Source organism: Mytilus galloprovincialis, chromosome 1 (genome assembly GCF_965363235.1).
Source record: "Mytilus galloprovincialis chromosome 1, xbMytGall1.hap1.1, whole genome shotgun sequence".
In the NCBI taxonomy this organism is placed as follows: Eukaryota; Metazoa; Mollusca; class Bivalvia; order Mytilida; family Mytilidae; genus Mytilus; species Mytilus galloprovincialis.
This window is the reverse complement of record NC_134838.1, coordinates 9222474-9248425: the sequence shown is the minus strand read 5'-3', so window position 1 is coordinate 9248425 and position 25952 is coordinate 9222474. Positions and strand designations below refer to the sequence as shown.

Sequence of the window (25952 nt, the reverse complement as noted above, 5' to 3'; positions counted from 1 at the left end):
TTAGTGAGACCGCTATTTTTAGCTTACAGGTGGTCATTTACACTACACGTATAACCTGTGTAGTGATTTTTATTTTACGATAAATTTATGAATGAACGATAATTTTATGAATGAACAAGAGCACCTGACCTCTTTCTGAAACACCAATTAAACATATAAAATCGTATTTATTAAGATATAATTCAGTCAAATTTTCACCACTAAATCAACAACTGAAATGATTCCATATTTTGTTGAAACATCGTACAACCGGAGAACAGAAATCGCAGGTATGAAAATGCACTTTTTTCACTGGTGTTGAAAACCCAAAACTAATTTGACTAGGATTTATGAATGACGGAAATTTAAGCGATAACAATACATCGGAGTGACCTCAAGGTCATCCTCTGTAAAAAGTAAATAATTATAGGTCAAAGTACGGCCTTCAATATAGACCCTTTGCTCCCAGGAAACAGGAAGCTATTAACAAATTCCTAATAACACAGGACAAATGTAATGAAGGTTACATTGCTATTTAGTTTTAAAATTTACTCCAAATTAGATAGGTATGGATGTTTTGCTAAGTTATAATTCTATTTCCAGATTTCAATAAGAATTATTATAGCAGTTCCTGTGATAGCCTCTCTCAAGGAAGTTTAGTGAATCAAACAAACATTAGTGCTGTAACAACAGTCATGCCAAGTGTAAACGATACAACAACACCAGTAGGAAACATGATACAGGATTGTCTGAAGGAGAACAGTATCCTCTTCCTCTTGCTCATGTTGGGTACTGTCTGGCTGGGGATCACCTTATATAACTTTACAAAAACGTAAGTAGACATATCATTTTAATGTCTGTTTTATTTTAGATCTTCATTCTTGCTTACTTTGGATACCAATTTTCATGGATTGAGAACAAATTTATTTTAATGGGTGATTGATTTCATAGTTTTTTGACAAATTCATGCCTATAGCAAATTTGTACTTTATTAAACTAAATTCAATTAATGAATTGCTTATAGCCATTAAATCCATGAAAATTGGTACCCCCTGATGTATAAAAATGTGATAACATTTTTATTTCATAATTTACTTTCCTTTCCAAGGTCATTCTGATGATTCCTCATAACCAGAAAATAAAAGGTCAAACAAATGAAAATGAAAAAACTAAAATTTCTCATATTCTCAACTTTCATATTTTGGTCAGATGCTTATGCATTGTAACAGTGCACATTATACAACTGTAAAAATGACAGGAGGCAAAGTTTGCCACTAATTGGAATACAAATGTAATTGTAATGTCAAATCAGCTGTGATTCAATCTTATTGTTTGTTACAATATTTGGCAGCATAAAGTGAGGGAAATTAATATACAATAGTTTATTGTTATTGTTGCTTTTCATACAGAACTTGGCCAAAAAATTGAATGCCATTTAGAGGCCATCAAAGAATTTTGTTGTTTCTGAGTAAATTATTATACTAGTCTTAGATCTTACTTTTCATACAATTCTTGATAAAGCTTTAAAAAAAAATATTGTTTTTAAATATAATTTAGAAGTAGTCAAGGAAACTTGTTTTGGAATAATTTTATCAAACAGGTATTGGGTTATATCAATATTTTTTTTAAACATAAGTAGACTGGCTGTTGATTTTACAGTCTGTTTATTGTAGATGGAGAAGTCCACATTGGATTAGTACCATCATGGTATGCTCACTAACCAGTCATACTAACAAACATATATATATGTCAGGCATAAACCATGGCATTGCACAATAAGTTACATCGATGTTGTCATTAGCAAATTTGATGAGTAAATGAAAATTTATTGACAATGTTAAATGTTTTCTATGTATTTACAGCAAAATGCCTTGAGTGTGTAGGTTAAAGTAATATCTTTGGTTAGCTGGCTTGCTAGCTGTACTGGGAAGCCTTTATTAGGTTAGATATACTATCCTTGTTTCAGAGAAGTCTAGTCCAACAGACAGATAGATACTCTTAAAGTAGGGTAGTTTACCTAACTTAATAATGACTTCACAGTTCAGCTAGCAAGCAAGCTAACAGACAATATTACCTTTACCTACACACTCAATGCATTTTGATGTAAAATTTGTATTATTAATGCCTCTGTATTCAATGCCATTGTTTAACAGTTTATCTGTTGGATTTGATTGAATATATGTTGGAAACAGAATTACATAGCATATAGGATTGATAGTAAGTGTAGCTTTGATTGGCTATTAGTTCTCCAGTGATTGGCTTATATGATTTATAATAACTTAGGTTTTCAGTGTTACAGTGAACATGGATGCATGAGTGGATATTTTGTTTAATGTGTCATTAAAAGTAAAAACATATACATGTATTACTGAACTCAAGCAGAGGTAATGAATGTACTGAGACTCAACATTTTAAGTACCCTATATCTAATCTCAGTCATTCAAATATAGATTTGAATCTTGTCAATACATATGGTCTAGCATCTTGATGATAGAAATTAGTAATACAAGTTTTTTCAAGGTGTGGATTGGGATACAATATATAAACCAACCTTATAATAAATGCTTCAAATGTTATTCGTTTTTTATGAATTTATTGTTTAATGTTTACATGGTGTGTGTGTTAGGCTCTGTCAAACTTCTTAGAAAAATAAAATTAACTAAAATTTTGAAAACACAAACTATGGTATAATAAAAAGAAAAATCATATTAAATATGTGAAAGGAATTTCTCTAAACACAGAAATTTAAAATGTGCATGACTTAATTCTTACAATTGAACTATCACAATGTTTTGTACACATAAAGATAATTTTACCAACTATTTCATCTTTTTACATATTCTCACATAAAAAATATCTTTATCACTACATAACGGAGAGAACATACAATCGAAGATGTTTTGTACTCATAAAAATCGCTTTACTAACTTTTCATCTAATTTCATATTTTCAATCTACAGTATATTGTTAGACAGAAGTAACAATAACTGACTTCATCAGCTTGATGAAAAACAAAAATGTGTTTATTCTAAATATTCAGAGTTTTCTGGAAAAGATATTGCATATTATATTATTACAAACTTTTATGATAAAATGCACTTTGAAAATGGATTATTATTGGCTAAATTTGAATTTAATATTAAGTATGCATGGGATTTTGACATTTATCCCTAAATGAGTGTGAAAATAGAATACTTGCATTAGATATGCATTACATGTATAATTTTAACCATTTATTATTCAGACACTAATTAGAGACATTACATTTTTAAGAATTCCTATAATTTATTATTATTTGTATATACAGAGCAGTAACACAATATTCCCAAAACTGGATTCATTTATATTCATGGGTACTAATTTTTATGGATTGGGAAATTTATATTTTTGTGGGTATTTTACTTTGTGGTTTTGTGGAATTAATAAGTGCCAGTTTCCCATGAAATCCACTGAAATTGGTATCTCCCTTGAATAACAATGAATCCACTGTAGTATAGTCTAAAAATAGAGTGCACCATCATATCTATATATAGTTTATTACCCTCAGTTATACCCATATCTAAATACTTTTAAAATCATTGTTTCTTAAAAATAACATTTTTATTTGTTTACATCCACATTATTTGGAGTCCGGTCTCATTGGCAATCACACCACATGGAGTCCGGTCTCATTGGCAATCACACCACATGGACTCCGGTCTCATTGCAATCACACCACATGGACTCCGGTCTCATTGGCAATCACACCACATGGACTCCGGTCTCATTGGCAATCACACCACATGGACTCCGGTCTCATTGGCAATCACACCACATGGACTCCGGTCTCATTGGCAATCACACCACATGGACTCCGGTCTCATTGGCAATCACACCACATGGACTCCGGTCTCATTGGCAATCACACCACATGGACTCCGGTCTCATTGGCAATCACACCACATGGACTCCGGTCTCATTGGCAATCACACCACATGGACTCCGGTCTCATTGGCAATCACACCACATGGACTCCAGTCTCATTGGCAATCACACCACATGGACTCCGGTCTCATTGGCAATCACACCACATGGACTCCGGTCTCATTGGCAATCACACCACATCTACTTGTTTTCTATTAGTCTGACAATTACCACTTTGATCATTAGCTAACTTGGTACTTCAGTTCTGTTTTATATTGGTTTTAAATCCATTAAATAAACTTCTCCATTGGATCAGCTGGTCTGTTAGTCTATGAATTATTCAAAAATAAATTTCTATGCTTGCTTTTCTCTATTTATTTTTTAGATAGAAAGAATTTATCTGGGAATTGACCTTTAATATGTAGTTTATAACACTCCAGGTTTCTTGCTTCTGTTGTAAATGAATGGTTACATTCAAATTACTACTTATGTCATATTTAAGGGATCCTCATGCAAGACTTGTCGATTTCATTCAACAGTAAGCCATGCTTTTCTTCATGTTTTTAAAGCTTGTACACATAAATAACATATTTTCCTACAATGTAGTACATTAATGTTAGTCTGTATTTTTCATGACCTTGAGTCCACCAGTCTACAATTCTTTTTCAACACTCTTTAGATTGTTACTCTGCTAAGAATGTTTTATTCTAGTTAGGATTGACCATACTACATTACTGTTATCATTTGATATTTTTCTGTTGGAGTTATTGGCCTTTGACCATGTTTGGTCTTGTGTAGCATTATATGATCAGTATTCTTGTTTACTCAATCAAACATATATCCACATAGAACATTATTATTTTGTTCTGTTAACAATATATCAGTTGTCAAGTGATCAGTGTTCATTATCTAGGTTACCCATATATCTGATCTTCATTTAGTTATCATATTACACATCATCTTTACTGAAACTTCTGTTATATTCTTTAAAAATATTTTGCCTTATACACCTTTTTTTAAATAGAAATATCATTATTGATGGGTTGTCAAATATTAGCATTTAATTTATACAAAACCGGTTGAACAATAACTTTAATATATTTTTAAAGTTTATAATTTATTCACAGATTACAGAGCTTAAAATGAGATAGTGACTGATTGTCTATTATTTTGTTTCTGCATGCTCATTTTGCTTTGGTGCTAAATCATTGACAAGAATCATGGCTTCAGTGGAACATAGTTGCCTATGGTTGATTGTTCATACTTACATTTACCTTTTATTTGGACCATTTTAGATGATATATAGAAGGACTTTGATATAGAACTATTAATTATTGAATTAATTATGATAGAAAATATTTGAAGAGTTTTCAGTATCCTTTATTGACTCTTATTAACCACCATTCTATTCTGTGTTTATTCCTTAAAACTTTGTGCAAAGCATTTTATTTTAAGATTGTTTAGTTAAATGGAGTTTATACTTTCCAGATACTCTTTTCTAGAATCACAATTTTTAACTTCTAAAATTTGTAGTTGGTTATCTCCCTTTCCAGAAAGTATAAATCAATGATTAGTGAATTTTTAAATCCATATTGATGTACAATGTACAGGTTTATAGGTTATATCATTTGTAAAATCTATAGCAATCAAGAACAATACTCCACTGAATGGTATAATTGTCTTATGAAACTGCAGAACCGAGTAAAACAGCCAATAGAATCTGTTTTAAGATAGAACATAAACAGAACTTTTTCACATAGTACTCTTTGACTTCATAAATCATCATAGCATATAAATATCCACATCTATCATGTGGGTCTCATTGGGGTCTAAGCGTGACATGGGATTGCAGATTTTTTGTAAGCGTGACACGTGAAAGTCAAATTATTGTGTTGTGAAAACGGGAAATGAGGTCTAGCAGGACCCGGGAAATGACCAAAAAAAAAACTAGAATTGCTTACGTACATAGTGTAAGCAGGATACGGGAATCTGACAAAACAGTAAGCGGGATCCGGGATAGGAATCCCCCAATAAGACCCCCTATCATAATTTATAGTGAGTAACTATCAAGTCTTAAAAAAAGTAAAAGATATTTTTTATAGATTAGTTTACAATATTATGCTTTTGAGGAAATATCTTTGTCAGAGTGTTAACTTAAACATATTTCTTCTACTTTCAGACCTTTTTTGAATGCAGGAAAGAGAGAAATGTTGGCTGACTATGCACTTCCAGTAGCTGTATTAGCTATGTCATTTTTTGGTTCCTTTGTCTTCAAAGATATAAAATGTAATTATATGTATTTAATTAAACTACTGGTAGTCAAGTACTCCTTCCAAATCCACACTTTTCATTACAGTATTAAGTGCAGAGGCTCAAAGTTTGCTGATTTTCAATTCTCAATTCTTTCATTATGTCAACATTTAGGGTCAGTCTATGGTTTAATTTTTATGCCCCACCTACGATAGTAGAGGGGCATTATGTTTTCTGGTCTGTGCGTCCGTTCGTTCGTTCGTCCGTTCGTTCGTTCGTTCGTTCGTTCGTCCGTCTGTCCCGCTTCAGGTTAAAGTTTTTGGTCGAGGTAGTTTTTGATGAAGTTGAAGTCCAATCGACTTCAAACTTGGTACACATGTTCCCTATGATATGATCTTTCTAATTTTAATGCCAAATTAGAGATTTTACCCCAATTTCACGGTCCACTGAACATAGAAAATCATAGTGCGAGTGGGGCATTCGTGTACTGAGGACACATTCTTGTTAAACAGAAATCAATAACTTGTTCAAACCTTCATAGAATATTATGAAACTTCAACAGAATAAAATTAAGAATAGAAATGGGGAATGTTTCAAAGGGATAACAACCCAACGAAAGAGCAGACAACAGCTGAAGGCCACCAATGGGTCTTTAATGCTGCGAGAAACTCCAGCACCCCGTTAGAGGCGTGCTTTAGCTGGCCCCTAAACAAAAATGTGTACAAGTTCATTGATAATGGACATCATACTAAACCCTGAAATATATATACAAGATACTAAAATTGAAAATCATACAAGACTGATAACAAAGGCTCCTGACTTGAGACAGGGGCAAAAATGCGGCATATTTTACATCTTGAAGCATCTTTTTGCTCAAATGACAGTATCCAGGATAAAGTTTAGATAAATATTTGTATGTTACTGTAAAATCAAAGTATTTTTTTTTTCACAACAAATATTTAGATACAGGCTATAGTGTGACTATTATAAAGAGTTTGTAAGAAACAAAACATGATCATTACAACATCATAAGAAAAAGATATTGAATTCTTTCTTAATATATTAAATAGATATTTTATGCAGCTGAAATTACCATACGTTTAATCACTAGCTCTTGTGTAATATCAATTAAGTAAAGAAAATCATAACATTATTTTAAATTTCAGTGAAGCCATTTACCTATAGAGCGAATGTAGAGTTTTTCGTTGTTGCACCTATCCACACCTTACCATGGGGAGCAGTCCTTGGAGCAGCAGGACTGGGTTTCTGTTTATCTTTGTTGTTCTTTATGGATCAAAACATATCAAGTGCCTTAGTGAATGCTCCAGCTAATAAGTATGTTTAATCATCTATTTTCATTTGTTTTAGTGTATGTCATGGGATTTATTTCAGTATTGTTTTCTGGTGTCACTTTTTATTGTTAAAAATTATAAATATGCATTTATTTATATTGTTAATATTTTTTTAATATAAAAGCTTCGACTTCTCAGTGTCTTTATGAGAATATCTTTATTTATTCCATATTGGTATTATTTTAGTAGGTTTCTCTATATGAATTGGATTTTGAATAAAAAAGCATATTCACCTGAGAAAGTGTTATTCACCGCGCTAAACGTCACGCGCTTTTACATGCAACGTTATGGTTAGATTTTTCATGTTAAATTTATTTTGGTATATGTTATTCCTTAAATACATGTTCTTCTCTCGGAATGTGGAATAAAACAATTACTGTCTTTTGTTTCGGTAAATATGGGGTTTAATTGACTTTTGAAAAACTGATATTCACTTCGGCCGTCGGCCTCAGTGAATATCAGTTTTTCAAAAGTCAATAAAACCGCATATTTACCTCATCAAAAGACAGTAATTGTATAATATCGTTACCTCTGCAATGGTATTTACCATAAATAAAATTTTTAAAAAGTATTATGCGTGAATGACTTGATAATCAAATATGCTAAGCTAGAGAAAATAAAATGATAGGTTTTGAATATTTTAATAAGTGAACATTCTCTTTATTTTTCAGATTAAAGAAAGGAGCTGCCTATCACTGGGATTTATTTACTGTAGCAATAATCAATGCGTTTCTGTCTATATTTACATTCCCATGGGTACATGCTGCTCTCCCTCACTCACCTCTACATGTTAAAGCATTGGCTGATATGGAGGACAGGGTAGACCAAGGACATGTCCATCAGATGTAAGTTTTGTTGGTGGTTTCATTCCACAATAAGTACAAACTGTATATAAACATGATATTCCCTACTGAAAAAGATTGAATCTTGCGTCTCTAATTTCCAAAACTTTAAAGTAAACAAGATCTTAAATTAATATTTCAAACCAATGAGTTAACTGTGAATTCATTAGGCCAGGGTTTTTTAATTTGTTGGTTTACGGATTTTACCCATGAAAAAGTCGGGTCGGTCGGTCAGAAATTAAAAAAAAAAAAAATTTTAAGGAAGAAAATTATGCAAAAAACAAAATGTTTGGTATGCTATTTTGTCATCATTTCTAAAAAGTTAAGTTCCATGAAATAGTATTGCTCAGCTGTCATAAACATCGTATGACATCAATCTAATAATTTCCCGTGAAAAAAGGGGGGTTGTGTCGACAAACCATCAAAGACGACATTTCACAAATGTCATTTCACAAACGAGAAAGAAAAAAAATGATCCCCATAGCTCTTAATCAATTTCAGGAAACTTGGTGAATAATGATCTTCAAGCACGACAATGCAACTGATAAAGAAAAATTGAAAAAAACTCTACGAAAATGAATTTCAACACACGTGTCAAAAACGTAATAGATTCGTCCACTTAAAAAAATGAGGATGTCGGGTTCATTAGTTGTCATGCATTCCTGTTTTTATGCCCCACCTACGATAGTAGAGGGCATTATGTTTTCTGGTCTGTGCCTCCGTTCGTTCGTTCGTCCGTCCGTCTGTGCGTCCGTTCGCTTCAGGTTAAAGTTTTTGGTCAAGGTAGTTTTTGAAGAAGTTGAAGTCCAATCAACTTGAAACTTAGTACACATGTTCCCCATGATATGATCTTTCTAATTTTAATGCCAAATTATAGTTTTGACCCCAATTTCATGGTCCACTGAACATAGAAAATGATAGTGCAAAGTTCAGGTTAAAGTTTTTGGTCAAGGTAGTTTTTGATAAAGTTAAAGTTACATCAACTTGAAACTTAGTACTCATGTTTCCTATGATATGATCTTTGTCATTATAATTCCAAATTATAAGTTTGACCCCAATTTCACGGTCCACTGAACATAGAAACTGATAGTGCGAGTGGGGCATCCGTGTACTATGGACACATTCTTGTTTATATTCAAATGGACGATTTTTTTTCTATGATTTATGAAACAAGAAAATTCTAAATGATTTGTTTTTATTTAGTACTTTAACTTGACGTCTACCACATTTGGACAAGTCCATGTTCCATTTTTTCTATGAGATGATGCATTTTACGGAATGATGACAAATATTGGAAACATCTTTTTGTGTAATGGGTCTGAAACACATGTTTCGTTCCTCAAATTTATATGCGAAAATGACATTTCAAGGTCAGTTATCATTGATTTGTCTATTTATAGATACGTAAATTGGAGATTTTATTTTTTCACAACAGAAAGTGCTATTAGTTCTGTCAGTGTTTAATGCATTTCATTTCATAAAAAAAGAGTATTTTATTTATTTTTCAGGGATAATGTTTTTGTTAGAATAAAAAAGCATGAAAAGTCAATTTTATTTTTATTCTGCAAATCGGCAAAATTGGGTCGGCGGATCCGTAAACCAACAAATTAAAAAATCCTGGCCTTTCTATTTGTGGGATATCTATTTTCCTGTATTTTTTGGTTGTAGGTAAACCACAAATTTATATGTTCAATAAAGTACTCATTTTCTATAGGCTAGATTGGATACTTTGAAGTTCACATTTTCTATAGGCTAGATTGGATACTTTGAAGTTCACATTTTCTATAGGCTAGATTGGATACTTTGAAGTTCACATTTTCTATAGGCTAGATTGGATACTTTGAAGTTCACATTTTCTATAGGCTAGATTGGATACTTTGAAGGTCACATTTTCTATAGGCTAGATTGGATACTTTGAAGTTCACATTTTCTATAGGCTAAATTGGATACTTTGAAGTACACATTTTCTATAGACTAGGTTGGATACTTTGAAGTTCACATTTTCTATAGGCTAGATTGGATACTTTGAAGTACACATTTTCTATAGGCTAGGTTGGATACTTTGAAGTTCACATTTTCTATTGGCTAGATTGGATACTTTGAAGTTCACGTTTTCTATAGGCTAGATTGGATACTTTGAAGTACATATTTTCTATAGGCTAGATTGGATACTTTGAAGTTCACATTTTCTATAGGCTAGATTGGATACTTTGAAGTTCACATTTTCTATAGGCTAGATTGGATACTTTGAAGTTCACATTTTCTATAGGCTAGATTGGATACTTTGAAGGTCACATTTTCTATAGGCTAGATTGGATACTTTGAAGTTCACATTTTCTATAGGCTAGATTGGATACTTTGAAGTACACATTTTCTATAGGCTAGGTTGGATACTTTGAAGTTCACATTTTCTATTGGCTAGATTGGATACTTTGAAGTTCACGTTTTCTATAGGCTAGATTGGATACTTTGAAGTTCACGTTTTCTATAGGCTAGATTGGATACTTTGAAGTTCACGTTTTCTATAGGCTAGATTGGATACTTTGAAGTTCACATTTTCTATAGGCTAGATTGGATACTTTGAAGTTCACATTTTCTATAGGCTAGATTGGATACTTTGAAGTTCACATTTTCTATTGGCTAGATTGGATACTTTGAAGTTCACATTTTCTATTGGCTAGATTGGATACTTTGAAGTTCACATTTTATATTGGCTAGATTGTATACTTTGAAGTACACATTTTCTATAGGCTAGATTGGATACTTTGGCACAACTAGGAAATCAAATATAAACCAAAAAATATTTTTTTCCTGAATCCACAAAAATTAGTACTTGCAGAAAATAACCGAATGCACAGAATTGTGACCAAAGACAATTACTCTCAACCCATTTGTTATCCACTACTTACTTATTATTAAATGATAGCTTAACCATAAACAAATATCATAAATAGAAGATTACACACTATTCTTTAGGGTATTCATTTTTAAAGCAAAATAATGCAACCTCTGTCCTTAAAATTATAAACAAGACAAAACAAGATATGAAAGACAATTATTCACTAGTGTATACAATAAAGTTCTCTGAAGAGCTTTTTGATTTTTGTGTGGGAGGAAAACTGATATCAAAATATTAAATTATATTACAGAGTAGTGTATGTGAGAGAGACCAGACTGACAGGGATTATTTCCCATATAATGATTGGTTTGTCTCTGTTGTTGTTACCTTATCCAATGAGTTACATTCCACGACCAGTATTAGACGGACTTTTCCTGTACATTGCTATCACGGCTTTGTTTGGTAATCAGATGTTTGACAGAATTATGCTGTTTTTTACTGAACAGGTATGTGTTATCTTTTTTTACCTAAATATCTGATTTTTTTACAAATTTACAAAAAGCCAATTTTGGGCTAATTTGTGTTGACCAGTTTTTATTGGTGGAGAAGGTAGGAGTGCCCAGAGAAAACCGCTCACCTTTGAAAGGAAAACTACTGAAAATCCTTGACAATTAAGATTGGTATAGAGTGCACCCACAGGAGCCCTCCCTTTACAGATAAATAAAGATTACTTTCTTGCTTTGTTCCTGTTTTGTCCTGCTTGTGAGAACTGTTGCCTAAATTTAAAATCACTATGAATTGATCAAGGGAAGAAATTTTAGTACCCATAGAATATAATTTATACTTTCAGGCAGCATACCCACCTAACCATTACATACGTCGAGTGCCACAGAGAAAGATCCATTTGTTTACAGTCACACAGATATTACAACTATTTGTCCTCTGTATATTTGGATTCTCACCGATTCCTTACATGAAAATGGTGTTCCCAATTCTCATCATGTTACTGATGCCTATAAGGTAAGAATGATTTAGTTTGAGATAGTAGATGAAAGAGTTGTTTTCTAAAGGGGTCTTTCTCATAAAAGCAAGTATTCCTTAATTATAAATTAACACTCTTTTAAATGTTTTTTGAGACATTGAAACATAATTTCCATCCTCACACCGCCTCACCAAAATTCTACAATGTCCAAAGATTAGTATCAAACTGACAGAACATCTTACAGAGCTGTATTGATTTTTGCATCTTGATTTTCTTTAAATGTGGTACAGATTCATATTTGTGATCTCTATTTCAAGGTAAAAAAATAAATTTCAACTGCCATTCTATTTAAGCAATCTTTAATTTCTGGAGTGATCATACAAAGTGCTACAACTGACAATAACAGCAAGAAAAGATAACGTGGTTTCATTTAATTTTGTTGATTCTAATTTCCATGGATTAAGGAAAAATTCTATTTTGATGGATATTTGATATAGTGGTTTTGTCAATGTTTGCATACAAGCCTATGGTACTTCCTTAAACATTTGTATTTGTGGTTAACTTATACACACATGAAATCCACAAAAAAACAATAATAAATTTATAGGACCATATCATTACAAATGGAAGCCTATACACACAGGCTATCCAGATTGCTGTTTGATACAGTTACATAGGACTTTTTGGCAGCCAGAAAATGTACATTTTCATATTAAGTAGAAGCATTTATACATGTGATCTATTCCTGTTAAAGTATGGTACAGAGTTACTCACGACTCTATTCAGTTTCTATCCTCAGTAATAACTGTTATTGTTGTCTTTTACAGGCATAAACTGACACCAAAGTTCATTGAGCCAAAATATCTCAAAGCTTTAGATGGACATTGAAAGAACAGAATATTATTAAAGATGGCAGCCATATATACTAACAGTTCCTGATCAACATGTTCTGTGCACTTTGTCAAGAATTGTGTCTGGATTTTTTTTCAATTAATTTATACAAAAAGAAAGACTTAAACAGATGTAGTGAATTTCTTCTTTGATGTTTATAATACAGTAGATTTTTTAACCACTAGTTCTATACAAATTTAGATTTTTCTGTATTAAAAGGACACAAAAGACCCAAATGAAAATTCATCAGTATTGAATTGCTGATAAAGAATTGCACCAAAAATACAGAATGTTGTTTCTTATTATTAATATTTAATAATGAAAGATCTCTTTTTGCTCTGATAATGAGAGATGTCTTTTTGCTCAACTATCAATATTGAAATTATTAAATTACTCAACGAAAAAAAAATAATGATTAATCCATCGACTAATATCTCAATAAGCAATATTCGCTTGAAGAAAGCGTGAACAAATGATTGTTTGGTGTTTGTGAACCAAACATTTTATGAGGTCAAATCAACCATACTATTGGTTTCCAAAGAAACATTTATGGGTTTAGAAATGATGCTACTGTTATGCAAGTGATTTGATATGTGTCAAAATAGTTTTGTTGTAAATATATACATGAAGTAGTTTTGTTTTGTTGCCAATGCAGTTTGATGTGCACTCTCATTACTCAACATGATCTTGAACTTGTTCATACATTTTGTACAGTTCATGTAATACAACATCATTTCATATGAGTATTTAACCAATTCAAAGGAGGAAAAGAAAGTATGGATCATACATTTTCTTAAATTCCAACAATTTAGTCAAAATATGGATCCAGAAAACTGAAATTCACTATTTGCTCATATTTAAATAAAAAAAATATTTTGTTTTTATGTAAAATATTTTCTTTGATATGTGTTAATTTTGACATAGATTTTAGACAACAAAGTATTATTGTATTGAACAATAAACACCAAGTTTGATTAGAATTGGAAAACAAATAGCAATTAAGATAACTGAATTTGAAAACAAGGTCCAAGACTTGCAGGGCATTATAGTCTTAGCTTTGTGTTCTACTGTAGTTGTTTATTTTCATTAGTTCTTATGAAGAAAAATAAAAATATGATGGCATTACAAAATAATAAGTGTTCAAACTAACAGACTGACCAGGCTGTTGATAAACTCATTAACCTTACCTTAATTGGCCAGGGTACTTTAAAGATTGTCTGACTGAGCATGATAATATTATTGATATACTGACTGACCAGAGTATGATTACATTGACTGCTCAGGATGTTGTTATTGAATCACAAGAGTATTATTACTGGATATACTATTTCATTGTTTTCACAAATTTAAGCCTATATAAATTTGTATTAAGTTGAATATATAATTTTTTGGTTCATATATTCTGAAGCACTACTTTTAAATGAAATGTCATTACGCCATATTAACTTATATGAATGCTATTTGAAGTGTGTTTAGTTTTTACGATTTGTTCATTCAAACACTTGCCAGTAGTTTCACTTATTTTCAGTTGTACATTTGTAAATATTTTGCATATCTTTTGTGTTTTAAAAATTGTAAGGTTTTTGCAAGTCTTTCAAAATATTGTCAAAGAATTTTCAATTTTAATGAAAATTTCCGTGTTTAAGTCTGTGACAGTGACTTTTGATTGTTATGTTTATTTATTATAATATTTCAATGTTCGATTGGATTTTATAATTGTAAATAATGATAAGAGTGGATATTAGTCATTTGTTATTTACAATATTCTGCTATTTGCAGTATTTGTTAATCAAGAATTTGTTACCCAGAAAGCTATTTTTAATAAAATTTATTTTGATGCAAAATTATTTGTGTTAGCCATTACCCAAAACTTTTAAAAATGATAAACTTCTCAACCAAGACTGAGGAAGAGGAAATGATATGATCTACACATCTGGGTGTGTTGATAGAATAGAAGTATCAAGGGGCATCATAACCCAAGAATGACAAATGACAATCAACAAAAAACATCAAATTTGAACTACCTGTTTTACTGGTCTACAACATTGCCAAATTGTAAAATATATCATGATGGTAAACATACTCATGGCTACTAATTGTATTGTAATGGATATTTGATATAGCTATAAAATAATATGCATATAGTAAAATCATGTAAATACTGAACTCCAAGGAAAATTCACTAATCAAAAGCTGAAACACATCAAACGACAATTGTCATATTCCTGACTTGGAACAGGCATTTTCTTATGTAGAAAATGGTGGATTAAACCTGGTATTAAAACTAGCTAAACCTCTCACTTGTTCGAGTCGCATCAAATTTTGTTCAGCACTTAAATTTCTGTTTTCTCTCTACTAGTCCACCAAATCTAGTACCAAATGAATATGAATGGTTGATAAACAGACATGTCTCACCCTTATGGAAAATGCAAATGTTGAAATAGGAATATTATGAATATGTAAATCATAAAAATATTTCATGTCAATGAAGCACGACTGAAAGCACAGGGCCAAATAATTACAGAGGAAATGCCACAGACATGCAGTCATGCAAATGCTAATACAACTATAGGCTAACCCCTTTAACTATCCTAATCAAACTTTACCATGTCAACTATGCAAAAGTTGCATTGTTGATATACCATGACTGAGTGGGCAGGGACAACTAGCCTTAATGAATGGGAGATGTGCCAATGCTTGTATTACTCCATACACAAAATCATTTGGTTTAACATGTGAACTATGCAAAAATTCTACAGTTGAAAAAAACATGACTGAGGGGCCAGGGTCAAATAATCTTCATGATACTATGATGTACCAATTCATAAACAAATGCATACCAAACATCATTGAATTACCAATAGTGGTTCCCTTGAAACTGACCTTTATATCATAAATTTCTAACAATTTGTGGCTGCCAGAATCATGTACCTTAGTGTTAATTTTGTAATGGCGAGACATGCATTGAATCTTCAGTTTTATGCATCATAAGCAACCGACCATCAAAGATGAAGTTGTTTAAAATCAACAAAAATAACGAATTTAGATATTCTATATCACTATTTTATTTCTTCCAATAATAATAATATGTACAGCATGATAAAATGACAAATGAATATTTACATTTAATGTTTGCCATATATCGTTACCAACCAGGTTACGAAGCTTTTAAAAATAAAAACAACTTATATAACAATACTAACAAAGGAGAAGGTCCGGTAAGGACCGATTTTGGCCTCAAATTTCATGTTCATCTGACGAAAGATTTTGACCACTTTTTGAACACTTAAGTGTCTATTTTATTTGAATCAATTAGTTTATGTGAAAGATTTTAACTGATTAAGTCATAAAAAACGCACAGATTCAAGCTGAAATATGAAAAATCTACCAAATATGACGAAAAATGTCATTTTTCAGATGGTTTTTGTCAAAAATAAAAGTGGCCGCATCCGTGTTCATCCTCAACCTTTATATATGTTATGTATTATCATAAAATACAACTTACATTTCAATATTAAGGATGAACACGAATGCGGCCACTTTCGTTTTACACGAAAACCGTCTAAAATTTAACAAAAATGCTAGAATTGTGTAGATTTCAGTAATTTAGCATGACTTAATGGTGCTAGTACCCGATATATGTGCATTGTATTTTCAAAATCAGCCCAAATTTATGTAGCAGAAGCATTCTACTGTCCAATGAATAACTAAAAGTTTACATTTTATCAATTTTGTAAAACTGCTAAATTTTGGGGCCAAAAAGGGGTCTTACTGGACCTACTCCTTTCATTTTTGTGTTATTTACATTTTTACTTTCAGATAATAATCATGGTTTTTTCAACAACAAAATAATATCATATTTCTCCAGAAGTTAAGTACCATGATTCTTATGTACTTTTTTCTGTACAAACAACTCGGGCAAAAATCAATAATCATTATTTTTTGCAAACAAGTCAGCTTTTAGAGTTTCAATGGGTGATAAAAGCTCACATGGACACTTTTGAAAGAAGGATTAAAACTAAATTTGTTCCATCACATTAATATTGTATCATATACATGTAGTTTGACAGTGATAAGGTACAGATCTGTATTTCTGGTTTATCTAATTTTTAAGTCTCAAGTTCTATGAACTTACTATTTATCTTACATATAACTTAATATGTAGAGAGTCTTATAACAACAACACTTAATTTAATAGTCTGTTGGATATCAATCTTTCATCAAAATCAAGACATTTTAAAAATATCAAATTTCAAATAAGCAATGACAGGTAAACAGACATGTTGGATGGCAATACTTTTTATTATTGTGCTGGGAAATGATTAATAAACAGACTGGCAACAGATCTCAACAAAAACTTAACAGTCAAATAATTTCATTCATAAAAAATCGTTTTCAAGTAAGTACTGTGAGTCTAAAACATTTCTTGGCATAAAACATTGTTTTTTGCAGTGGGAAATTTTTCTGACCTCATTATTGCTAGTCTTTGCAAGACCCTGCCTGATATATAGGCCTCATAATTTGTAAGAAATTGCAGATAAAATAAAATAGCAGTTTACATATTGTAATCATAAAAATAAATAATACATTTCTTCATATTGATATCTTACTTATACATCAAAACATAACTTGAATGACAAAATGACAAAACAATTTAATAGCCCTTCCCCTTTTAAAAAAAATAATTCTAGGTTTTCTAATCAAAAAGGAAACCTGTACTATTTCAAGGTAAATCCACAATTTGTTATTCTACTGTTGTATTTCTTATTCTGGTAAATGTTATCAAAGGAAACAGACATAAAGTTATACACATGTATTGACTGCAACTTATTTAGACTCATGCCATTTACAATTATTCATGTCAAATGATGTTTGTATGGTCAAGTCAATTCACTATGTGAATTTTACAACTTCCATGCTTATTAAGGATGACATGTATATCAGGACAATGAGATTTCTTGGCCATACTCCACATAGTATTGAAGCTACCTGAGATCTTCATTCTTAAGAGATGACTTTGACAGAAGCATCACAAATATAAACTTGCTGCAAACACAATGTCTCTCTTTATCCTCCGAATTCCTGAAAAAAACAATACATGACTTTACAGTTTTTAATACTTTTAAAATAAATATCTGAACATCAAGAATTCACTTTTAATTCCCATTCTCACCAAAATGACTGCTTCACACATTTGTTCTTCTGATAAGTTATTGAAATAATGTAAATCACAATAGGCTTAGTCATAATTTTAAAAAGTTACTTTCAAAATACTTACTGGTCTTATTTCTTGAAGACATTCATGTTCATGACAACTAATTAATTGAATGAAATTTCAAAAACAAGAAAAGAAATTCAATAAGTTCTTTATATTTTGTTCTTTGATTTGATTTGATTTTTGTGTTTAAATGCCACTTTTACGCACCGCTTTTGGCAGCCAGTTTTTATTGGTGTTTGTTTCCCCTCCCCGACCGACCCTGTAATATCATCGAGACTCGAAAAATTTTATTGGCCATTCTTGTCCAAAATTTTATTTTGCTATGTTGGTTTTTGGTGATATCTTTCCTATGCCGTAGTCAATGAGCGTTGGTTTTTTGTGATACCTTACCGATGCTGTAGTCAACAAGCCTTTTAAATCAATGCATTTTTGATTGAAGCATCTATATGATTCGGAGTCGAGGAAAACAAACATAATGCCTTGCCACACGTGTTGTGTGGAAGGGTGATCTTTGAAAATAAAAAATCTGAAGCATCTTTCAACCCACTGAGTGCACTTTGATTGGCTTTGTCTTTAACCTCTGTTCCTATTTAAAGGATACAATCTTTGAGTAAAAATTGGTCTGAATCGTGCTTTGAAATCAATCTACTTTGTCTTCGAACAGGTTGGGCAAAAGTCAGGAAATGTGGGATACGTGTATTCCCTGATTTTTGGTGTAAAAAAAACCCAGTTTAAATGTGTTTTTGTTTTTCAATTTATGGCATGAAATTTACAAAAGGGCACGTTTTAACGTTATAACTGCATCAGTTGAATTTATAAATACTTAAAGTATTCTAGGAACAACAAAACATGATTAAGGGAAGCCTTGTTTTTTCTAGAACTCGAAAAAACATATAAATCTTTTGTTTAGGAATCAATTGACCAAGCTGCATGATCCAGGAGTAACTGAACATAACTGAATTATGTTCACTTCTATTGAAAAATTTTATTAATTGAATTTTAATTCCCAAGTGATTAACATATCTTTTTGTCTTCTCATAAGTAATTATCAAGGTATGAATTGGTGAACAAAGGAATTGTTGTGAGTTATACATCAAATTAGACTTGAAATAAGCTTGAATTTTAACTAATAAAACACTTGCTATCATTAAACATTATTATCACATGTAGAATGTGCGCTTTTGTAGATATATACCATAAAATGGATAGGAAACAAGAGGCTGTCACAACGACAGCAAACCGGATTTATTAACATTTATTTGTGTCACAAGAACCATTACTGATGAATGGTGAAAGTGAAAATCGTCAATATCAAATTTGACCTCCATTTTGTCATCAGTATCAACATATTAAAATTTGAAAAGCTTAGATTGAATGGTTCATGATTAAATGCAACAACGTGAATGGAAACGCCATTTTATGATCTTTCAAGAACCATAACTCCTGAACGGTAAAAGTCAAAATCGTCATTATTGAACTTGACCTCTATTTTGTCATCAGTAACAACATATTAAAATTTCAAAAGCTTTGGTTGAATGGTTCATGAGAAAATGCACGGACACGACGGGAAACACCATTTTTCAATCTTTCAAGAACCATAACTCCTGAACAGTAAAAGTCAAAATCATCATTATTTAACTTGACCTCCATTTTGTCATCAGTAACAGCATATTAAAATTTCGGAAGCTTTGGTAGAACAGTTCATGCATAAATGCACGGACACCACTGGAAATTCCATTTTTCAATCTTTCAAGAACCATAACTCCTCAACGGTAAAAGTCAAATTCGTCATTATTGAACTTGACCTCCATTCTGTCATTAGTAACAACATATTAAAATTTGGGAAGCTTTGGTAGAACAGTTCATGCGTAAATGCACGGACACTACTGGAAACTCCATTTTTCAATCTTTCAAGAACCATAACTCCTGAACGGTAAAAGTCATAATCGCCATTATTGAACTTGACCTTCGTATAGTTGTCAGTAATAACATATCAAAATTTTAAAAGCTTTGGTTGAACGGTTCATGAGTTAATGCACGGACAACATTTGATTGCCGCCCGCCCGCCCGGCCGCCCGCCGTACATCCCCAAATCAATAACCGACATTTTTGTCACAAAAATCCGGTTAAAAAGGAGGTCCCTTTATACCGTTTTTAACACTAGAAAACTGGGGTGTACACTGAATACAGGGAATACCCCACTTTTCTTGACTTGAGCCTTACCTGTCGAATTTTGTAAAAATTCAATATAGAAAAATTATATCAAGAAATAAAATAAAATAATTTGCCTACCTACCTATCCATACCCTGACAACCTCAGTCGGGGGAGGGGAAACAGACAATCTTAGCCAATTAAGATTGGAGTCAAGTGCCCCTGTACGAGTGGGGTTTGAACTCACAACCTCAGTGTTGACAGCCCAACATTCTTTGAAGAATCTTTATAAATTCATACAGGGATTGCACATTTTGGTTTTGTGAAATTTTTTTATTTTGTAAGCAATTATAATGTGTAAAGACCTCACATATACCTAAACTATTATGTATTATACAAGTAAAATTAATCATAATACACAAATAAAGTAAGTAGTTTTTTGCTTACCTTCAGCAAATTTATTTTCTAGCTCTGTATTACCAATAGCTTTAGAAGCTTGACACATCTGTCTTAAGGTTTCCTCTAAACGTCTCATACAACGGATAATACTGCCTAAAACATCAATTAAATTCTTAATTAACAATAAATGTATATTTCACTAAGGTTGTATGTCTTACAAATATAGTGTAATTCACTAGTAAAGTAAAACCAGTACAATCTTTCTAAACTGAATTTTGCAAAATGAAAATCTGTCTTGGAAGAAGTGTTGTATAAAGACAATGAATATATTAAGTAAAATCTTTCGTTAACCAGACATTTGACTAATCATTATATAAGTTCAAATCCCAAATTGGTAAGGAAAGACAAGCTTCACTGTGCATGTGTTTTATGGCAGTATGCACCAACAAAATATCTACTGCCAAAGAGAATTATACCTTTTGAAATGAAGCTTCACATCAATTTACTATCAATCATTTTTTAACAATATTCTTGTTAAAAGATGCTCATTTCTTCACCCCTTATAACTTGATGATGACTAAAACAGTAAAAAAATCTATTATAAATGTATTTCATTAAGACTTGCCTTCAAATACTTCAGTCATTTTACAAATCTGTCCAAAGGTACAGCCATTACACCAAGCATTTACAATATCCATCATATGGGGCCTGAATGATTCCACATATTGTTCCTCATCAACATCAATCTTAGCTTCCCTACTCACTCGAGCTATTCTTCTGGCAGTATCCTGTATGAAAAGAATTCTATTGTTAAGATATTTGCCTTATCAATTTGAATGTATACTTAAGAACAATCAGAGTATGCCTGATGTTATTTAATCTCTGTTATCTGGCATACGTACAAGAACTTTCAATTTTGAAGTCAGGATTTATGAATATAAAGTTAGATTGGTTCTGCATAATGTGATGGCGCAAATTTTTTTCAACCATCATTATTTTGGAAATAAATAAAAACTTTAAAAGGGAACTAGCAAATTCTTGATTTTATCCAATCATCTAATATAACTTTCATAAAAGTTTGCTACATGGCATTCTTATGTCATACTAGTTACTTACTTGCATGATTCTTAGAGGCCCTGATAATGTTTCTGTTAATTTAGGCATTTCATTGGCTTTCTCATCAAACACAAAACAGCTGACTAAAGCACAACATTGCTGCACCGACAAATCATTAAATACACCATTAAACAACAACTCTGTCATCAACAACTCATCACCACTGAAATATAACAATAATAGATTAGATCGTTGGTGATTTAACACCACTTTTAAGTACCGCATTTAGGCTATTTTGTGGCGGCTAGTTTTTATTGGTGGAGGAAGCCGAAATGCCCAGAGAAAACCACTGACCTTCAATAGGAAAACTGACAAGCTGAGTGCAACCGCACAAGGGAGGTTTGAACTCACAACTTCAGTGTTGACTGGCTAGTGATTACAGTAGTAACTACTTAGACCACTCAGCCACCCCTGGTAACAATAATAATATTCACGCTACCGGTAGTTGATGAATAAAAATATTGAATTTAGATGTCTTATGCATGCTTAACTTAATTTGAACAATATTTTATTAAATAAATATTGAATTGTCTTTAGGCTGTTAGTGTTAAGGTGTTTCTGTCTCAATGGGACAAACCTCTCATTTCCTTTTATCTTCATATAAATATAATTAAAGATAGGGCCAAAAAAAAATATATGTCTGTTTACGGTTATATGACCGACCCTATTTTGAGCGCCGACCCTAAACCATTTTATTTCCATCATAAAGTGAAAAATTAATAGAACTTGTGTCAAAAGCGAAGTAATGGTTGCCAATAAATTTAATCAATTGCCTGTTCACAATCGTGAATATGACATCTGTTTTAAGGAAACTCGCGACTCGTGTAATGAAATAAAAACTTTGCCGCCATTTTTTTCCAACCAATAACCAAGAAAAATAATCCAATCATTAAAAATACGGGTAAACTCAGCCCATGGACAACTCGGACCACGGCACGACAGACTGCACAACTCAAAATCATGACGCAAAAAATAAAATGGAAAAAAAATAATAAAATAGAAATACCGACCTACCTACCCTATTTATTTTGATGATGTAACCTTAAACAGACATATATTTTTTTTTGGCCTAGAGAAAAAGAAGTCCATATTATCAAACTGGAAGGAAGTACTGAAAATATGTCAGATATATCTCAATATCAACAACTTTGTAGTCATTACACATAGTACTGTAAACTATCACAAACTTGTAAGTATACATTTTTTAAAGTTTCACAAAATGAGCTATTTCAAAATTTTGCATATCATGACAACAAAACTAAAAGGACCCAATTCAAGTACAGTAGACTCCAGCCAATCGGATACCCAAAATGTCAGCTAAAAATATCTGATTATCCAATATATTCAATTAGACGATGAATGTATATTCATTGAATATTCTGCCATTATAAGTAGATCTAATCCTGAGATGTTACTAACCCTGACAATTGCTTAATATGTGAAAGGGCTGGAGGATTGGTGGAGTGATTTGTATCAGTTACATCACCACAATGTTTGCGTAAAAAATTATCAGCTGATTATGTAATGATTAAATTTGTTTGCACTTGCAGTTCTTAAAGCCTATATTTATTAAAATAAATCAAATGTCCTGAAATATCGTAATTGTTATAATTTTAATTCTTTAAATAATCAAATTTAAATTTATGAAAATAATTATGATTGATAAAATATTATTGCATAAAGTTTACGTTTTTCTGAAGACTAATGTTTTAGAGGCTTCTTCACAAATTGGAAAAACAAACCAATATGGCTGCCATGACATGTGATTATCTTTGCACATTTGAAAAAAATATTTCTGACAAAAGTCAGATTTCTCTTGTCAAAAGGGATTTATATTCATATTGCAATAAATTATTCAGAAGGAGGTACATTCAGTTTAGATTGTATTTCTCATTCTATAAGCATTTAGAGTTTAATCAAAATTCTCCCAACATCAACGTACTGCTCTTGTCACATGAGTCTTGCATAATTTATAAATAAATTCAAACCATTTGAAGTAAAAGGGCATCTAATTCACATGACAAAGGAAAACAATGAATAAAGACAACAATTTAATAAGAAATAGATCTTTTTTATTTATAAAAAATCTTCTGGTCTGCAAGATAGCAAATTCGTAACTTCTGGGTCCATTTCCTGTCAGAAAAACATTGAAAATATCCGATTGTACATGGTTTTTAACAAAATTACCTGAATATTCTTATCCGATTTGCCAATATATTTTTTTATCCGATATTCGATTACACGATAAAATTAACATTAAACATATAAGGAAGGGTTTGGTGTTTTGAAATAATATTACAATAGCCGATATATTAGTTTAGCTGATATCCGATTAGGTGGAGTCTACTGTATTTTCATGGATCAACTGAGCAATATTATTCAAAATGAATTAAATTGTTGGAAACAGCTCTGATGAAAATTTAAATTTAAATCATGAATAGTTTCTCATGTACAGTAGTGTTTTTACAAGTTAGAGACAAATTTTTATGTTCTGGTAAAACTATAGTAAATTCTTTGGTTGTCTGTTTAAAGTTGCTTTCTTTTCACACTTTATCAAACACTCAATACATAAGCAAACACCTGCTTGTGTTTGGATGGAATTAAACTGCCTTTCTCTGTTGCTATCTCATTAACTTTTAAGGTGGTACATAACACTACAGGGAGATAACTCTGTAAAATCAGCTGAACATTCAAATCACATCAAAATTAGTGTTTGAAAAACTGCTATATATCCAATGAAATTTTTCTTATAAAGTGTGGTTCAAGTTTTTTGTTTTTTTTTATATTTTTGTCAAAGCATCAAAGTAAATATTTTGTCAAATTATAAAGAGCCATGTTAATTTTAGTCGAGGAGTTTGGTACCACATTAATCCAAATTTCCAGAGCCTCATTTCCTCCTCATTATCATCTTTCTTTATTACCTGCTAATTTCACACGCTACTCTGCCTTTCATCTCTATAACATCTGATGCTGTACAGTATCCCAATCTTCTTAATACTCTCTTCCTACATTTCAATTCATCCATTTGTAACAAAGATTTCTTCTTTTTTAGTTCTGTCTTTATATTTTTTATTTCAGCACCAACCTTCAAAAATTAATTCTAACTTAATGAGATTTTTATAATTCATTGCTTAATATATCAACTTATAATTTATCATTATTGGTCTTTCCTACACTTTTTTCCCTTCTCAGCTCTATGTAAGAAGGGTGGCTGGCCAAAGATGTCTTGAACAACCCTAAAAGGTTGAAAATTTTAGTTTTTTAAGTAAAGTGTCTGATTTTCAACAACATATATTTCAAGCAGATTACATTTTGTGTGAGCAGACTACGCGAATGAATTTTATTTTTACAGGACATTCGGTCTGGCAAGCATCCTAGCTTTACCAGACCGAATGAAATTTTACCAGACCATTTTTTTTTACATCTAATTGTATATTATCCGATGAAAAACAACAAACATATGACTTTGTTGTGCCCTACTCCTCCCCAAAATGCACAAATTAAAACAAAATGATGTAACAAGAGGGGATATTGTTATGAAAGTTGTGCACAATTGCTTGAATGCATTTCAGTGAAGAGTAATGTCCCATTTTATTGGATTTTGACAATGTTTGTTGAACTAAACATAATTTAGAGTTTCTGTATAAAATATTATTTCCTGTTTCTTCTTTCTTTTTCATATATCTTTTGGTTTTCAATTCTTGTGGTTATATTTCATAGCTAAATGTTGTGATCTGCTTGGATTTTTATTCATTCATTGTATTTAAATCGGCAAACCCGGAATTATCCTTATCCGTTCCCAGAATCTGATCCGGTTTTATTTACATTTCCGGTTGTGCCAATGATGGCATCCATTGTTGTTTTTGACAGTCAGATATGTTTTTACCCGGATTTACACATTACTGGTTGGCGATGTTCGGCATAAAGCTAGCGGTTGAACAAAATAAACATCGCTGAGATCGTTTGGCAATTTTGCTAGAATGTTAGAAAATCCATGAAAAAAAAAAACACCGGACATTCGGACCGGAA

The 25952-nt window shown here is 31.5% G+C and overlaps 2 protein-coding genes across 12 annotated transcripts in view; one reads left to right on the top strand and one right to left on the bottom strand.

The window, feature by feature from the left end:
- The window catches only part of LOC143064830 (solute carrier family 4 member 11-like), an 83201-nt gene extending 68319 nt beyond the window's left edge, over nucleotides 1–14882 (top strand). For all 11 annotated transcript variants that reach the window (XM_076237997.1, XM_076238006.1, XM_076238015.1 and 8 more), the window contains 7 exons: nucleotides 583–811; nucleotides 6062–6168; nucleotides 7299–7467; nucleotides 8156–8329; nucleotides 11476–11671; nucleotides 12016–12185; nucleotides 12975–14882. In XM_076237997.1, coding sequence (XP_076094112.1) covers nucleotides 583–811; nucleotides 6062–6168; nucleotides 7299–7467; nucleotides 8156–8329; nucleotides 11476–11671; nucleotides 12016–12185; nucleotides 12975–13035 — 1106 coding nt within the window. In that variant the 3' untranslated portion in view covers nucleotides 13036–14882. The remainder of the gene's footprint in view (nucleotides 1–582; nucleotides 812–6061; nucleotides 6169–7298; nucleotides 7468–8155; nucleotides 8330–11475; nucleotides 11672–12015; nucleotides 12186–12974) is intronic.
- Nucleotides 14883–16079: 1197 nt separating this feature from the next.
- LOC143064790 (exosome RNA helicase MTR4-like) overlaps nucleotides 16080–25952 on the bottom strand; it is a 30037-nt gene continuing 20164 nt past the window's right edge. Inside the window, exons 21-25 of the mRNA XM_076237894.1 lie at nucleotides 24845–25008; nucleotides 21924–22086; nucleotides 21429–21595; nucleotides 20856–20956; nucleotides 16080–18120 (exon numbers count right to left, since the gene is read on the bottom strand). Coding sequence (XP_076094009.1) covers nucleotides 18068–18120; nucleotides 20856–20956; nucleotides 21429–21595; nucleotides 21924–22086; nucleotides 24845–25008 — 648 coding nt within the window. The 3' untranslated portion in view covers nucleotides 16080–18067. The remainder of the gene's footprint in view (nucleotides 18121–20855; nucleotides 20957–21428; nucleotides 21596–21923; nucleotides 22087–24844; nucleotides 25009–25952) is intronic.